The following is a 17,024-nucleotide window of genomic DNA, read 5'->3' as shown; positions in this document are numbered from 1 at the left end:
CAATCACTCGTCAAGGTTATATAACACAAATACAACATAAGATGTCTATAATATATAGTTTTGATTCTTTGAGATTGAATCATGTAGTTTCCAAATAATACTCACCATTAAAGAGGTCGACTCGGAAACTATTAGTACTAATAAAGAGATGGAGAAGAAGAAGAAGGAACACGAACAAAGATGCAGATTTCATTTAGTTATGATTCAGGTTCTCATATAAAAAAACTCCTTTGAAAATGTTGTTATGAAGATACGATGAAGTGTAGAGTTGAAGATCGACGAAGATATATATAAGAGAGTGACAGTAACATTTTAAATGAAATAGTGTTAGATTCACATGATTCATCCTCATTTTTTATTCATCCTTTACTTTTCAAAGGCTTTCACATTCTTTGATCCTTATCAATTAATTTTCAATCTTCATACTGTTTTGCTTTATTTCTCAATTCATATTCTGGCAATACACTGGCATGCACACACATATTATCTGTATTAATATGTATAAACTCACCATCATCAAAGTCCTACCTGCCATCAAACGTGACTCCTAGAGACCTTGCTATTAATGAAGTCCTCACTCTTTGTTCACTCTCATTTACTTCCAACATAGCCGTTTTAGCATTTCTCACATAAATTCTACAAAAATATCTTTAATATTATATTACTAAATAATACTAGTATATTTTATAGTAATTCTATTGTTGATTTTTGGGGACATTTATGGGATAAATCTTCGTAACTGAATTGGGCGTCGTCCCTGACATTAATTTCGGAGCAGCCTATAGACATAGTAACGCCTAAGCAGCACCAACACGTGTCCTTATCATATGAGCCTGATCCGGATATGTTGACAACAGATCATCGATTCATTATTGCGAAAGAATTAATTTAAATGCTCTTTCTTTTTTAAAAGTTGATTAGTGTTTAAAAGTTAATAAGATAATAAAGTGAATGGTTTAAGTGACTTAAGTCTTAACAAATTGTCTTTAGAAAAAATTGTGATGTGTGAGCCACAAATTAATAATGTGATGTGTGAGCTAGCTTGATAGTGTGATGTGTGCTGCTCAACTAAACTGCTAAGAGCTAACTGATATTGCTTATCAGCTACACAAGAAACATAACTATTGATATTGCATTGCATAGATAATTGAAGTAAAATGTTTTCATCCCTTATCCGAACACATAACGAGAGGTAAATAAGTACCATATAAAACTGGACATGTGTGTTGTTAACAAGTGTTTTCTCACTTGCCTATGCCGTTTTGTTTAGGAACTCAGATGTCTCGTAGACACGAGCAGTGTTATCAACAGAGACCGAAACAATGAACTCGGTGTTGGCCGACACTGAGATTGCCTGGACCACATCTTGATGACCATGGAAGGTATGGACGCAGTTGCCTAATAAGCTGTCCCAAACGCTAACTGTACCATCAGCACAGCCAGTGGCTAAGTACTTGGAGGTTCCTATCCAAGTCACGCATGTCACACCTTCCTGTAATTGAAAAGCAAAAAAGAGAAGAAGGGCTTCTTGTTATTTCATTCCAATTTCTGTTTTGTATATCTATCTCATAAGAAAAACTTATACCGCGTGGTCGCAGATGAACCTGGGAGTTGAGTGTTGAAGATCCCAGATTATAAGCTTCTTGTCCATTCCACCGGTTGCAGCCATAGGGATGGTTGCTGAGCTTGGTGAAAACTTCACACATTCAACTGACTCTGTATGAGAAGTCAAAGAGCTCACAACCTGTGTTGGTATGATTATGCACAAGCACAAACACAATTATTGTCAATTGAGATGATACAGATAAATGAACCAATAAGGCAAACCTTTCCGGTGACTGTGTTGACAATGTGAACAGAACCGTCTTTTGAGCCACTGATAACAAGACTGGAGCTCGAGTTGATGTCCAAGCATATCAGCCCTTCCGTATGAAACAAATGACCTACATGAAATGAAAAGTTAGGTTCCAAACTTAGTGTACATAAGCAACATGTAAACCGATGGAGAGAGTGATTTTCACTTGCCTTTAACCACATGAATGCTTTCACAAGTCTTCGGGTTCCACACAATCAAACTACCATCATCAGAGCCAGTACAAATTAGTTTACCGTCAGGGGTGAAGTCACCGCAAGTAACACTTTGGTTATGACCAGAAAACATATTAAGATAAGCCTCTTTATCAGCATTCCACATCCACAAAGAACAATCTTCTGATCCAGCCAACACAATGTGTCCTCTTGGATGCCACTTCACCCACTGAAAACATCACACATGTTTTAGTATTATGAGATCAGAAGAGAGTAACCATCATGGTTTATATTACCTCGATTCCACCACCAGGACCGTCCAAAACACACTTCAAAGTCCCTGACGATGCATCAAAGATCTGAACAACACCATCCAATCCTCCGGAAGCAAGTAACTGTCCATCGTAGCTAAAAGCTAAAGAGGAAACAGAGTCCTTGTGACCAGGAAGCTCAGCAGCCCAATCTCCGTTACCAATCTTGAAGAGAAAGCCTTTATCATCTCCACCTCCAGTTGCTACAAGGGTTGGATCCGTTGGGCTGCAAGCCAATGCATAAACCTCACCTGTGCAAAAGATATAACATCCTTAGTTTCATGAAAACATCAAAATGATGGAAAGTCGTTACCTTTGTGACCAGTGAATGTGTGAACAGAGTCATCGTTTTCATCTGCAACAACAAAACAACCGTAAGCTCAAAGGAACACAAGGGAATATACAAGAGGTGTGGTGGAGAGTCAGTACCAAACTCTTCTTCTTCATTGCCATCATCATCATCATCTGCTTCAGGAAGATCTGAATCCACAACACAAGAGTCACATACAGCTTAAAGGTCACGACTTTAAAGAAAAGAGAAATAAAAAAAACCTTCAGCGTCGACATCGAACTCATGGATAACATCGGATTCACCGAGGAAAACGTCTCCCTCATCTTCTTCTTCTTCCTCTTCCACTGTTGGGTTATTATTTTTCGCTGAGTTACTCATCTTCTACTCCTTCCTCTCTTACCTCACCACGACGAAGAAGCAAGCAAATGGGCGAAGAAAAGAAACAGAGAGGCGGCGGAGAGGGAGGTGTGACGTGTCACGACGATTAAGCTCGGAGACAGACTTTACAAAAAAAAAACCTTTTTAAATGTTTTTCCACAAAACTACGTCGTTTAACTTGATTAGATTGTTAATCAAAGAGCCAACGTCAGATAAATGTAAAAAATGACGTCATAATGTTGCAAGTATGCAATTTGTTATTCATTTTTATACACAATCTGAGACAAATCTTACACAACAAAATCACATTATCTTCGAATGTTATTGTTAACTGTCAAATAAAGAAAGAAAAAAAAAAGAAGTGAAAACTTACCTAATTTTATAAAAATAATTATTTTTCTCTCTTTAAAATATGTTTTTTTGGGGTTACCTAGGACCAGACAACTCAACAGCATGCAGATTGTAAGTAGAATCAACGATCCAATCAGAGTGAGGATTCGGACTCAAATCAATCTCTTCCCTCAGTATCTCCCCTTTCTGCCACTCGTCCCATCTCTCCGCAAGCCCATCTCCTTCCAGCATCCTCACGACTTCAGACATCTTTGGTCTTTCCATCGGTGAACCTTGCGTGCAAAGCAACGCCACTTGGATCACCTGTTCCAACTCTCTCTGCTCGTAGTTCGTCTGAAGATCAGGATCCACCAACATCTCTAGCTTCTTCTCCTTCAACAACCCTTTCACCTAAAACACACAAAACACACAGAAAGTTAGAAGCTTCACTGAGGATTCTTGAGATCAAAGTTAGAAACTTCATTGAGGGTTCTTGGGATCAAAGTTAGAAACAGGCTTGCACATTTATCCAGGCTTGCACATTTATCCGAGACCAAGAAACCAAATCAAAATTCAAAAATAACCGAGCGGATCCTATCTCTAAAACAGAAACCGAAAACCGAATATCCTACAAATACTATTTAAAATACAAATTATATATCTAAATATTAATTATTTAATTTCTAAATAACTAAATATCCTACAAACACTATTTATAAATTGAACTATCCAAATTTTATTATCAAAATATTAAAAATTATCCGAATGATCCAAATTACCCAATATTAAAACTGAAAAACCCGAATTATGTGAAGTTTTAACCTATTTTTAAACCAGAACGGGAACCAAACTGGACTAGAATTTTTAAATTCTAGGATATTAGTCGGTTTCCAACTTCGCTAATCCAAACTGAACGAAAAACCGACCTAAATTTTGTAAATACCCAAACAGTTTCTAAATTTTTAGAACCGAAAAATCAAAAACCAAAATACCCGAACCTAACCCGGACCGAAACCAAATGCCCAAGCCTAGAACTTAGCAGTTTCATTGAGGGTTCTCGTGATCAAAAGTTAGCAGTTTTATGTCTTACCCAGTCAAGCAACATGACGTCGTCGTCGTTAGCAAGCCTCGCAAGATCGAAAGCTCTTTGTCCCGTGATGAGCTCCAAAAGCATGATACCGTAACCGAACACATCCGTTTTCTCCGATGACTTCCCCGTCGAGAGATACTCAGGAGCGATGTGACCAATAGTCCCACGAACAGCTGTCGTCACATGAGTATCTTTGTAGTCCATCAGCTTCGCTAATCCAAAGTCACCAACCACAGCTTCAAAGTCCTCATCCAGCAGAATGTTCGCAGCTTTCACATCGCGGTGAATGATCTTAGGGTCGCAGTGGTCGTGTAAGTAACACAAACCACGAGCTGACCCTAGTGCTATCCTCTTACGCGTTGGCCAATCTAGTGGAGGCTGTGACGGTGGCCTCTCTGCGTTGTAATAAACCAATCCATTAGAGAAAGAAAAAAAACATTTTAAAACATTTTTTTTTAATTAGTTACCTCTGAGACATGAAGCAACGCTTCCGTTGGCCATGTAAGGATACACGAGCAATCTCTCTGTTGGTGTCATGCAGAAACCACGCAATCTCAGGAGGTTTCTGTGAACCGCCATGCTAATCATCTCTACTTCTGTCTGAAACTGAAGCTCTCCTCCTGGTGTTCGCTCTTCCTTCAGTCTCTTGACGGCAACGAGAGTCCCGTCAGCTAAACGGCCCTTGTAGACTTTCCCGAACCCGCCTCTTCCCAGTATGTTCTTGTTGCTGAACCCGTCGCTTGCAACTTGGAGCTCACGCAGAGAAAACCTCTTGAGCTGTCCTAGATGAACCTCTGGATCCTCCTCGGCTGCATAATAATTTTGAAGTTCAAAATTTTACTCAAAAGAGTTTGTAGTTACTAATAGTAATCACCTGGTACGTCGAAGAAGATATCTTGTGGCTTTCTTCGACGCCACCAAGCAAATGCTATTGCAGGAGCAGCGAAAAGCAAAGCAGCACCTGCGGCTACTCCACCTGCTATTGCTCCAGTTATACCGTACCCACCTGAAAATCATATTAGATGCATTAAAAAACTTGATAGAGAAGCGAAGATCTTATATTCTGCTGATGTAAACTGAAAAGAGGCAACTTACTAGGGGTGGAAACAGGAGGAGGTGGAATAAAAGGCGGTGGAGGAGAGAACGGGGGAGATCCAGGACATGGGTGACTTGTAACAGGTCCACAGAGGTCTAAGTTATTAGCAAAACTGCACAAAGTCAAATGAGGGTTTCAGTTGTTGATAAGTTCAGACACTGACATGATAACTGATATAACTGAAATGTAAACCTGATGGGTGTGAAGAGTGAGAAGGAGCCATTGTCAGGAACCGAACCAGAGAGTTGGTTATTTGATAGATCTCTGTGTTAATTGCATTAACTCAAACAAATCAACTAAAGGAGGATAAAGCAGCCATAGAATGAAACTTGATGAAAGGACTCACAGCACTTGAAGGGTGGTGATATTGGTCAGTGACATGGGAATAGAGCCAGTGAGAGTGTTGTTGTTAAGCCGGCTATTCTTGCATGAAAGCAAACAGTCAGAAACTGTGACTACACCAAGATTAAACAATAATGTGACTGAGCAGGTGAAGTAAGTGTACTCACAGAAACCTAAGCTTTGAAAGCTTCCCCAATGATTCAGGGATGGGACCGGTGAAGCTATTTAAGTAAAGATCCAAGCTCACTAAGTTCGTCAGGTTTCCAAGATTACTAGGAATAGGGCCAGTTATGTTGTTACTGTAAAGCTCCCTGTTAAGAGAGCAAAGAAACAACTTTAATAAGAAGATTTAAAACTACAACTGCTATCTAATATAAGTGTGCACTCACAAATACTGCAAATTCTTGAGAACACCAAGATCCGGAACTAAATGGCCAGACAACTCTGCATTTCCCAAATCGCTGTAGTCGACACAAAAGATACAAGCCATGTCAGGGAGGGAAGCACATTGAAAATTCAAAGTTAAAAGAGAGAGGGTTTAGTAGGAGGCTTTACACTCTGATGACGCTGTTCTCGTTGTTGCAAGTGACGTGGAACCATGTGCAAGGATTCACAAGAGTAGGATCCCAGCTCTGCAAGACATTGTTGGGATCAACAAGAGTGACCCTCAGAGTATGCAACGCATCACCTGTAAACAAGAACCACAGATCCTCCAGATTAGCGACAAAAATGGTCTAATTTACAATATAATTAAGAGATTCAACCACCAAAACTGATATAAAATGAAAAAAAAATAAAGTCTGTCAGAGACATGTCTGGATCAAGAAACATACACAGTATCAAGACACACCAATCACAAACAATATAAACTTCAATCTGTAACAGACAGGAGCAATGAATCACAAAGATCCAATTCACACCAAACTTTTATCAGCACATGGAAAGAAGAAACAGTGGTCTGTAAATAGTGGAATAGCCACTAACTCTGAACATCCACAGAACAACACATCTTCTCATAATAGAAAACAATGAACAAACATCTTCAAAGCATACAAAGAACTCAAGTAAAACTCAAAACCAAATCTTTATCAAGAACCCATTTGACAATGTGAGAGAGGATCCACTCCACATAACCAATTAATTAAATCAGAGCGTTGAGTAGCTTACAAACCTTCCAGATTAGCAGATACAAGCCAGAAGGTCTGAATCGGAAGTAAGATGAGCGAAAGTAAGATAAACACCAGATGAATCGTTTCCATTTTTGATTCCACAACAATGCTAATCAACCCTCAGATCCAACATCACCTCCGAGAAACCCACAAAATCCAAATCCCTAATCAATCTCTGAGCTAACGAAGGAAACCCATTATCGATAGCAATGAGTTAGAGAATAAAAATCCTTGCTTTCCGGCGTTCTCGTCGTCTTTTCTCAATCAAACCACACTCACGCACACACTCTCTCTCTCTCTAGCTTTGAGAAAAAGGTTTTGCTTTTGGGAAAGATCTACGTGAAGTAATAATAACAAAGAGCTCTCTTTTTAAAATAAATCTTATTAAGCCGCAAACAACAAAGCCTGCCAGAGAAACTATGATTACTACTGTTCTTCCGCTCTTATCCTTTTTATTTTATTTTTTTTCTCTTATTTTTGAATAAAATATTATGAATTTTAGTTTTTTATATCTCAGCATGCTTCTCTTATTTATGGTCATGCAGTGTGTGAGTGATGAAGACGAGGCATATAGCTGCCCGTAACGGTGCTGCCCGCTTTTGCCAGTCAAATAAACGGGTTCGCGCGAGATCGATGAAAACGACGTCACTTTGATTTTGGGCAGTAGTTGAAGCTCCGTTTTTCGTCCTGGTCAAACCTATGTGTGTGTCTCCGATAAAGAAAAAATATATATATTGCTCCAAAAAAAAAAAATATATATATATATATATACACTTTATGAAAAACAAATTATATAATAAAATGAAATGAAAGAAATCAAGAATAGAATATAGATGGCATAAGAGTTTTTACAAATATTTTCAAGATTCTTGTTTTAAAACCTCTCATCATTCTCTCACTTTTGTTTTTGCTTTTGTTAAATATTTTTTAGAGAGATTCAACGATTGCCAATTTAAAACTTCATTTTTCTCTTGAGTAATTTTAATTTTATAATAGAGTTGAATTTATTTCAGTCTTGCTCTATTTTTAGAGTGAAAAATAGAGTAATGAATAAAAATTTAAAAAAATTACCCTCTTTAAGAAGTAAATTTATGTCATTATGGAATAGAAACTAAAATGGGACTGGAGCTTCTTCTTTTTTTAACTCAATTTTAAAGTAAATTATGAAATTGGGTCGTAGATAATCTTATGTGGTAAAAATGTTCTAAGGCGTTCACAAATCCCAAATTTGAAAGAACATGATTAGAATGAAAAGTTCTCAGTCATTTGTTGAGAATAATGATTTATACTATAATCTACGCCATTGCCTTTGAATATGATTAGTAAACTGACACGCATTCCGCAAAAATTTACAAAGGAAGAATCTTTCAAATTGCGGCTCTAACGAAAATGCCGTGAATCTATGCACCTAAAAGGTCTGCTTCACTATCGTGCAACTGAAAACCTGCATTTGACCAAAGCTGGGCTGATGGGACAGCTCCAAAATTTCACAAAACCGGCCTGAACATAAACTATTAGGTAAATTTTCCATCAATACATATCTCAAATGGTTGACAAAAAAACATATAATAAACGTAAGAGAAAGAAAGACATGAGAAACGAAAAAGGTAGACTCCTAGAGAGACAGACCCACAAGAAGTCTAGTCTTACAAGAAAACGTTATATAGGTATGAGACTGTAAATCCTGGAAGACCTCTTAAAGAAAAAAGGTTACACCTTCATTTTTAAGAAGATTATCATTATCTCTTCATTCTTGAACTTCAACTAATCTATAGAAATTATATTTACAATGTTGGATTCTAGACTTTCCGATGTAAAAACATTCATAAACTTTGTAGAAAACCGTAGGTAATAGTTTTTATGTTTTTCACAACGTAACTTCCGCAGAGAAGAAATGGAAAGAAGCCTTTTCAAATTGAGTTTTTGTCAACAATTTGGTGGAAGATACTGTAGAGACGGCAAAGACAAAATTTGGCCAAGTTCCACTGTGGAGTAGTATGGTGTGCTCTCAATTACTTTACTACTATTCCACAATATTACAGAAACTCGTCTTGAAATTGTCTTCTTCCAATATTTTTCCCATTCAATGAACACATTGAGTAGTGCAGAAAGTAAAATAAAGAAAAAGGCAAAATGTATTTGTTACCCTGTAAATATCACACATTATGCTTACACCATGTGGTGGACTCTTTATGCTGAAAAGGTTTCTAGAACAAAAAAATCTAAAAATAAAAACGAGCCTACCAGTCAGTTCAGAAACATTTTCAAAATAATGCCTACAATTATTAATTATGCGTGTGGCTATAACATTCATATAATCAGCATCTGTCTAGTGAGTGAATTGTAAGTTCACTTCTCATAATGTCCCTGATTATTATAAAGAGAACTCTATTGAGTTAGATCTGGTGCTATTTAATCAAATTTTGAAACAAAAGATGTGATAAAATTGCAAAGAAATCTAAAGCCAATAAAAGAACAAATTCAAGTTCACGATAAATATACGCCGCATAAAGATACCATCGCCATAAAATAATCTAAGTGCAAGTGGCCAACAGACGTTTCAGGTGAGGAAGAGGTAAAAACAAAAGCAAAAAAGTAGAGCGAGAATCTAAGAACATAGTAGAATTTACAAAAGAAAAAGATATCATGCAAAAGAAAAAAGAGAAGAAAAGGACGCAAACGCTTAACGTTGTTCTAAGTGAGTTTACGCCAAATAGATCCTTTGGAAGCAGCTAAGCACTTGACTCTCGGGAACACAAAGCCTGTCTTTGGAGGGTTACCATCTACCAGAGTGTTCTCATATATTTCTCTGCACTCTTGTACCACCTGTTTTTTTTTTCATTACAATAACCATTTTAATCAACACTGTTATTGTTTTGTTCCTATTCAAATCTCAAGACCGTGATGTATACAATCCTTCTTAGAACCCGTGTTGTCCTAAACTTAACCTGTTCCTAAAAACAGAGTTTGGTGTTTACCTCTTTTGTGTCCTTTCGTGGTATGCCTTCACGCAGTCCAACAAGTTTCTCCACAACCTCGGCCTGCAAATTGATTTATTACAGCTTTATGTAAATTGAAAAGAGATTATTTTTGCAAAATCAAAAGAGTAGGCTTTGTTAATTTAGTATATTATTTACCGGGCAGTCAGGCTGGTGCTCAAGAATGTTCGAGTACACCAGTGTAAATGCATCTAGACTCTCCGCGGAAGCAAGTTCTCTCAGATCACTCATTATTCTGAGTCTGCTCTCCACTTTCTGTATCACAAACCCACAGTGGACATCGCTGGTTATGAAGTCGTACTAAATGAAATAAAATTTTCCAGGTTGCTTAACCAACTTACAGATGCACTTATATACTCTCTAAAGAAATCCATGAGAACCTCCTCGTCCAGCCTCATCCGTTCAATAGTTTCTTCCTTGATGTAGTTTTTCTGGAATTATCAACACCCAAGGTTCAGAACGTATGTATACTGATGATACATTGAAGGCAAAGACTGAGAGAATAGATGGAGAAACCTGTGTGAGGAGATGATCAACATAAACAACGACTGTTTCTTCCAGGCAAGCTTCGACAAATCTTCTAAATGATCTCTCTTCGACATACCTGCATCACCATTCATCACTAAGCGCTTAGTAGAGTTGCGGTTATATAAGTTCTGCTACATAAACGAGAACACGACAAACTTACATTTTCACATCTGTGAAATAATCACTAAAAGTTGCCACGAGATACTCGGTAACCTGTCCTTCGCACCATTCTATAAAGTAAACAGCCAAGGTTAGGAACGAAACCATAGAAGGACCAAGCCAAGAACAAGTACCAAGTATGAATGTCATCTCGCTGAGAGATAACATGTCCATAATGCTGTTATAGGAGGAAAACATATAAGAAGTATGAAAGAGCGTGACTTGATTCCTAAATGGTGTGTTACAAATTTTTTTAAAAACTATGACATTAAGAAACATATAGAAAATCTAATGCGGATGAAAATAGTCCAAATTTATTAAAAATTAGTGGAGATTAGTAGCAAAAGTAACAAGGTTAAATAGACTAGTCCCACATAATGGTAGATACCTTTCTGGTAAAGCTTGACAAGTAATTCCTGAACTCCTGGATCCTCAAAGATAACACAAACTGTTTGATGCACTGCTTCCTGCGATCAGAAGACAAGGTGTCACTCGTGTAAAATCCAAACAAATATTTTATCTTAATAGATTGGTCAGGTTAAATTTCTCTTCCCGGAAACTTCAAGGTCAGGCAATACAAACGCAAGAAGTACATTTGAATTACAGACGGGAGAAATAAGAATCTTTAACGCACCTTAGCCACCTCCAAGAAACCTTTGCAAGTGTCTTCAAAATTTACCTGAAAGAAACACAACAGTTCAAAAACATTTTCTTAGCATGCAAAAGAGGGTGATTGCGGGCATGGGCATGATAGAGTGGAATCTAACAATTTCGATCAAAATAATATATTGCAAGGAAATCGAGATCAGAAAATGGCAGTTGGGGTTACCTGCTCCGCGTAGTTCTGTGGAAGAGCTTCTAAAGTGCTATTACTCAACTCCATGGCAAGGTCATAGCAGCGAAGGTTGTTGTTTATCTGTTGGAAGTATTAACAAAGATAAACTTATATGAAAAAATGGAAGAGTGGTACTGTGTCATATAAAGAGTCGTATGTTCTGACATACCATAGCGCAAAGCGGTTCCAGACCAATGTCAGAAGCGGGTTCTGCAACTCTCTTCCTTTCAGCTGCTTGGAAATCGATCATAACCTGAAGTAATCAACAATATGAATCAAAACAGAGAACATGCATATGGCTTATGATACATTACCTAAGAAATTTAAAAGGTATAGAAGTTAAACAATAAATGAAGGATAGATTGTTGTAGAAAATTTAAGACCAGCTTAAATGAAGAGGGGAAAAAGTTGAAAGGGGAAAGAAAAATAAATAAATGGAACTGGACAATAGGGTGAAATATGGAAAATAGCTGGAACTGGTAAAGTATCCAGTATTAACGTTAACAAGAGTCCTAGAAGAACGCAAGAACGATTTGAAATTGCTCAGTATATAGACAATGAAAAGCCTGAGAAGGAAGATGAATAGTCTCCAATTATAACCCATTTCAATTCATAGACACGCAAAGATATTGGGGGAAACCAAAAAAACATTTCCAACTTCTCTGACTTGCCTGAATAATCGCCAACGCAATCCTGTACAACATGACATCGGTGCTATTATCTCTGACAATTTGCACTTGCTCTCCAAGTATTCTGAATAAATCTACAGCAGCCGGTGTGTATAATTTTCCTTCCTCTGTTTTCTTAGGTGGTTGCACCTTATCCGCCTCAAGGATGTTCATGTACCATTTCTGCAACCAGAGACGATTGGCAACTAAAGTTTAAGCAAAAAGACTTATTATAACTGTAGGCCTTAAAACCAGCACTAGCTTGTCAAACGTGCATCTCATTACCTTCGTTGTAGCTTGCATTCGTTCAACATATGCATTCATTAGAGGGTCCATTGAACCACTCTCTGAACACACCTGAGCTAGTGAATCATCAACACCAAGTGCAATCAAGTTTTCTTGGTACTCTACCACCCAACCAGTAACCTACAAGGGATCCAAAAGAGAAAGAGGATATGCATTACTTTCAATAGAATATCTGATGCACAGAGATGAGATAAAACGAATGAGGCATATTGCACAACATAAACAAGATAAAACAAATGAGGCATATTGCGCAATGTGTTAGCGCATGAATACAAAGGTGGAAATGTGGAAACCACAAAATACTACCCCCTTAGAAAATTCAATGGTATTCCCTGTAAATAACTCGCACTAGCTTGACAATTGCTTGAATGTCATGCATGATTGATTAAAAATGTCCTTGGTACTAAGCCAGGAATCACGGAGCAAACACAGGTAAAATATGCAAAGACTGAGTTGCGACACAACATGGAAATAACACTACAAAGAATTAAGCTTTACACACCTTTAATATCTCAATATTAGTCAGATCGTTTGCCCTGTCACTGAGCAATCTGAGCATATGTATGAATCTCTCGGTATACAGGTTCACCATAAGCTGAAAGATCTCATATCTGCCAACAGAAAAAAATTATTAAGATGATAATTTTTACCGGGTGAAGTAATCGCTGTTTTAGAGGATAAAAAGGAAGTTGATATAGGAAAAAACCTTGGAGGAAAACATGGAGCCACATAGTCATAAATATCTCCAAGTTCTTCTCCAATCTAGTCGTCAAACACAATAGCAAGAGAGTGAAAACCCAGTTAAATTACAAACAAAAATGGTCAATGATAACAGAAGAAAACGAGGTTGACATCAATCATTATAACCGTGGAAAAAAGGTTAAACTGGGGATTAACGTCTACGGAACAGGAACATCAGTATAAAATTGGCAGGTCTATGTGGAACAACAATACAATAACATACTAGATCATCAACCATATTCATAAAATACAAAAGAAGACGACTTTTAACTAATTCAGCAACTAAAGGAGATCTACTGATACACCTAGCAGAAACAAAAATAGTTGAGAAACAATTCAATGAACTTCAGAAATACACAATGAAGTAGAAGAGTATGCAAGCAAAGGAATCAGTTGCACAAACCATTCTAGCTTCCTCCAAAGCAGCTTTCAGATCTTCAAATACAAGCTGGTCAATAATTCAGCGTTAGCATGAACTCACAGAACATATTAATTTAGCTATGCCACCAAAGGATAATTTTCAAAAAGAAAGTCCCACCGTCAAAAGCCTGTTGAACCGATCTTCGACTGACTTTCGAATCTGCTCGTAGCATTTGTCCTTGTAGCCTTTCCCTTGGACCTTTAACTTCTGCTGTGCAAGACCCTTTGACGAAGCTGACGTTGTAGTCGATTTCCTGGATTAAACACACACACAAAAAAGTGGCACAAGTGATTATGGGAAATTCAACAAACTACTATTGCTTTTCAGGAGACTAGATGTCTAGATCAGTGCATCACTTATCTTAGTTATATGCACAGCGAAGAAGTGAGAGATTCTGAGACAACAGATCAAGAAGAAGAAAATAAACAAAAAGTTATCACTTACTTGCCAGGCCTCCGAGGATTCGCTACAGATGCCATCACACCTTCTCCCTCAGCCTCCGCTGCTTCTTCAGCAAGTTGTTGGTCAAGAATTTCTTGCATCTCAACAACCCTTTGAAAGAAGAGATCATTGTAAGTTAGTACCAGCATATGAGACATCATCCCATGTTTAGAGGACTTCAAATGCCAGCATTTAATCCACGGTATTGCAATGTATGTTGCATGAGATTAGAAAGACACAGTTTGATTGTCCAAAACAGGTTGTCACGGTAACACAATTTCACTATCCTGTTTACCAATTTGAACTGATCTAGGTACTAAACACTAATCATCAGAAATTATTTTTCCATAATCTTCCTTGCATATTCAATTAGATTTCCTTGCAACAAATTTACTGAAAAGTAAAAATATTGGTAATATATGCAATAGACAAAGATGAAGGATGTCGATGGAGGGGAATCATACCTCAAAGCACGAACCAGCGTTTGTGGACTGTGGAACAAAGAGGTACATCAGTAACAAGAGTGAAGTAACTAATAAGTAATTTTGACAAAACCCAAAAATATGTAACACTTGATATCTTAGCAGAGTTAAGAGTTTGACAGCGATGAACTACTTGTATCAACAAGGCACAAATTTCAAATGTGGACTTACGCCCTATCTGGCTAACAAAATAAAACAGAGAGCAGAGTAGAGCATTGCATAAACTATGTCTTGTCATATATAAATGTAGGTCTGGATGTTCGGATTGGTTTTTCGGATTTCGGTTCTATTTATAACACTTCCTAGGTCCCATTCTAGTAAATTTACAAGTACGGATCAGATTCGGATATAACATGGATAACAGAGTATTAAAGGTATTTATTTAAATTTTAAATACTTATTAGATATCATATCAAAATTAAGAAATTGAATATTTTAAATACATATTAATGTTTTAAATATTTATATTGTATTAATTTAGACATTCGGATCGGTTTCTTTGGATATTTTTTGGTTTTTCGGGTTTTTTGGATTATCCGGGTTCGGCTAATTACACTTCGGGTTCAGATATGTTTTGTAACACCTTACAAAACCCATTTGGGTATTTTTTACATTTCAGACCGGGTATTACGGATTTTATGCCTAGACCTATATAAATGCTCATATCTAGATACCGCATAATTAGTACATTCTAACAACGTCCCTCTCGTCTATTGACATTGCTTTTTCCTTGATCTAACTTGCTTTTAGCCTCATTCTTAACAAATACCAGCAAGGACGATAAATTATAAATATAAATCATGCTTAGATCTGAACAAAATTTGATTAGGCGGAGAGGTTTCTAGCATCAGAGCCTATATTTACTCAAAATACCTTTCTTTAGAAAGTTTGTAAAAGTTGGAAACATGACCCCATAGTGTCTTCTCGAATGTTTCCCATGTTCTATCAACGTCTTCAAAATACTCCCTGAATTCATCAAAAGAACTCTTCAGAAATTGGTGTGCGTGATAATGTAAAAAGATAAGATAATCCAGACTCCAGAGGCGGGACTATATCATGCATCATTGGCAACTATCAAAAGAACCACAGTTCCATGTACTGGTTCATTTACATTAGCATAGGAACCTAGTTTCCTCATGTAATTAGGATTAAGGAAAAGGGTGAAGTAAATACAAACCTTAGCCTCCCAACCTCCTCTCCAGCAGCTGCTAAGGCAAATCTCCGTTTACCATCAAGTGCAGTTAGTCTCTATAGACGAACAAAAAGAATATTATGTCTTACACCTGACATTCACTTTCTCAGAAAATTTCTGGAATGCACAGGAAGAGAACTCATGCTACCTCGTAAGTGTTAACAATTTCTTTATCATCACTCAGAGACTCGCGAGCAGCAGCAGCTTCCACAGAAATTGACATCATACCTTCTACATCCTGGAAAACAACAATGTGATATAAAATAAACGTTTTGAGCAATGGAATCAGAGCTCGTTGGCGTATGTATCTACCTTTAGAGTTTTGTTTAGATTGTTCCTGGCGTTACTCAGCAGCTTTATCTGGTCATGATTATCAATCAAAGTTTGGCATTCCTGACAAAGCCTGTGGAACAATAAGCAGTGAAGTTAGAGGAAAAATACACCAAAATTCAAAACTCCACTTCTCAAATCTCTCGCCAAGATAATACATACTTGTCTATAGAGATGAAGTTATCACGCAGCTCATAGATTGTTTTCTCAGATGAGGAAAGCGACTCCAATCCAGCTTCAGCTTGTTCAACCTGCTCAGCAACCATGGTACTAAGCTGTGCATCGTTCGCCTGAGGAAAAACAGCAAAGGTCATACATATAGGAACCTAACGATTCAAACCTAGAATCACTCAGAAACAGCTGATACTCGGTGCAATCGATATTTCTAAAGGCAATTTAGTTCCGATTGCAATTGAAATCAAGAAGGCAAACCTGTTGACGAGCGATGTAATCGGCTTTGATTGCAGAAATAGATTGTAAAAGCTCAGGTAAGGGCAAGAGCTTCGCCACCTCGCGTACAGCCGCCTCCTTGGCTTCCACACCGAGATCCTCGACCATCATCTTCGCTAGATCACTTTATTTAGCAACTCCGATCCTAAATTGAAGACCTTATCTGAAAGAAATATTGAAGATCCCAATTCGAAGAGCCAAAGCGTTTACTTCCGTCGTTCCGAAACGCTGAAAATTCCTTCACCTCGACGGCTGTTGTGGATTTTTTTTTTTCTCTCGCAAACGCTAAACGCTGATCCGGTGAGCAAAACGCATATATACATACCACCCATAGTCGGTCTGTCTATAAACGTGTGTTTTTGTAGGATAATTATCCCATGCATTTTTAAAGATAAATTATCTTTTAAAAAAATAATTTCAAAAGATAAAATTTTAT

General features: G+C 37.4%; 3 protein-coding genes across 4 annotated transcripts; all 3 read right to left on the bottom strand.

Moving 5' to 3' along the window:
• Nucleotides 1–1,113: 1,113 nt before the first annotated feature.
• On the bottom strand, nt 1,114–3,151 carry LOC106354175 (angio-associated migratory cell protein-like). Its single transcript, XM_013794054.3, has 8 exons — nt 2,892–3,151; nt 2,769–2,819; nt 2,653–2,694; nt 2,325–2,590; nt 2,026–2,257; nt 1,828–1,943; nt 1,586–1,744; nt 1,114–1,492 (listed from the first exon to the last, which is right to left on the bottom strand). The coding sequence occupies exons 1-8, from the start codon at nt 3,007–3,009 to the stop codon at nt 1,253–1,255; spliced, it is 1,224 nt and encodes a 407-aa protein (XP_013649508.1). The 5' UTR covers nt 3,010–3,151; the 3' UTR covers nt 1,114–1,252.
• A 95-nt stretch (nt 3,152–3,246) lies between these two features.
• Nucleotides 3,247–7,524, bottom strand: LOC106354174 (somatic embryogenesis receptor kinase 1). The gene is made up of 11 exons (XM_013794053.3): nt 7,039–7,524; nt 6,423–6,555; nt 6,257–6,328; nt 6,035–6,178; nt 5,872–5,943; nt 5,718–5,789; nt 5,525–5,637; nt 5,304–5,435; nt 4,897–5,238; nt 4,430–4,824; nt 3,247–3,750 (listed from the first exon to the last, which is right to left on the bottom strand). The coding sequence occupies exons 1-11, from the start codon at nt 7,124–7,126 to the stop codon at nt 3,436–3,438; spliced, it is 1,878 nt and encodes a 625-aa protein (XP_013649507.1). The 5' UTR covers nt 7,127–7,524; the 3' UTR covers nt 3,247–3,435.
• A 2,011-nt stretch (nt 7,525–9,535) lies between these two features.
• Nucleotides 9,536–16,894, bottom strand: LOC106354173 (exocyst complex component SEC6). 2 transcript variants are annotated; one of them, XM_048736172.1, is made up of 25 exons: nt 16,799–16,836; nt 16,571–16,746; nt 16,301–16,428; nt 16,121–16,211; nt 15,957–16,046; nt 15,794–15,864; nt 15,490–15,582; nt 14,599–14,625; nt 14,138–14,245; nt 13,811–13,946; nt 13,676–13,720; nt 13,238–13,293; nt 13,034–13,142; nt 12,511–12,651; nt 12,229–12,408; nt 11,727–11,810; nt 11,552–11,638; nt 11,357–11,401; nt 11,111–11,189; nt 10,724–10,793; nt 10,552–10,639; nt 10,377–10,466; nt 10,174–10,290; nt 10,015–10,077; nt 9,536–9,862 (listed from the first exon to the last, which is right to left on the bottom strand). In XM_048736172.1, the coding sequence occupies exons 2-25, from the start codon at nt 16,697–16,699 to the stop codon at nt 9,731–9,733; spliced, it is 2,259 nt and encodes a 752-aa protein (XP_048592129.1). In that variant the 5' UTR covers nt 16,700–16,746; nt 16,799–16,836; the 3' UTR covers nt 9,536–9,730. The 2 variants fall into 2 exon arrangements, with proteins under 2 accessions (XP_048592129.1, XP_048592128.1); XM_048736171.1 differs by having other exon boundaries at nt 16,571–16,894.
• Between the last annotated feature and the right edge of the window lie 130 nt (nt 16,895–17,024).

The sequence above is a fragment of the Brassica napus genome, chromosome A7 (assembly GCF_020379485.1).
Source record: "Brassica napus cultivar Da-Ae chromosome A7, Da-Ae, whole genome shotgun sequence".
NCBI classification, from domain to species: Eukaryota; Viridiplantae; Streptophyta; class Magnoliopsida; order Brassicales; family Brassicaceae; genus Brassica; species Brassica napus.
The sequence above is the reverse complement of the archived record's forward strand: the minus strand, read 5'-3'. Positions and strand labels throughout refer to the sequence as shown.

Excerpts from the sequence above, each read along its gene's own strand:
- LOC106354175 (XM_013794054.3), bottom strand. The coding sequence starts at position 3,009 with ATGAGTAACTCAGCGAAAAATAATAACCCAACAGTGGAAGAGGAAGAA. Across the intron at positions 2,695-2,768 it reads CAATGAAGAAGAAGAGTTTG|ATGAAAACGATGACTCTGTT; the intron begins GTACTGACTCTC and ends TTGTTGTTGCAG. Across the intron at positions 2,591-2,652 it reads CACATTCACTGGTCACAAAG|GTGAGGTTTATGCATTGGCT; the intron begins GTAACGACTTTC and ends TCTTTTGCACAG.
- LOC106354174 (XM_013794053.3), bottom strand. The coding sequence starts at position 7,126 with ATGGAAACGATTCATCTGGTGTTTATCTTACTTTCGCTCATCTTACTT. Across the intron at positions 5,944-6,034 it reads CTTTCAAAGCTTAGGTTTCT|CCGGCTTAACAACAACACTC; the intron begins GTGAGTACACTT and ends ATGCAAGAATAG. Across the intron at positions 5,790-5,871 it reads ATCACCACCCTTCAAGTGCT|AGATCTATCAAATAACCAAC; the intron begins GTGAGTCCTTTC and ends CAATTAACACAG.
- LOC106354173 (XM_048736171.1), bottom strand. The coding sequence starts at position 16,699 with ATGATGGTCGAGGATCTCGGTGTGGAAGCCAAGGAGGCGGCTGTACGC. Across the intron at positions 13,294-13,675 it reads CTTTGGAGGAAGCTAGAATG|ATTGGAGAAGAACTTGGAGA; the intron begins GTTTGTGCAACT and ends TTTGACGACTAG. Across the intron at positions 10,794-11,110 it reads TGTCAAGCTTTACCAGAAAG|AATGGTGCGAAGGACAGGTT; the intron begins GTATCTACCATT and ends TTTACTTTATAG.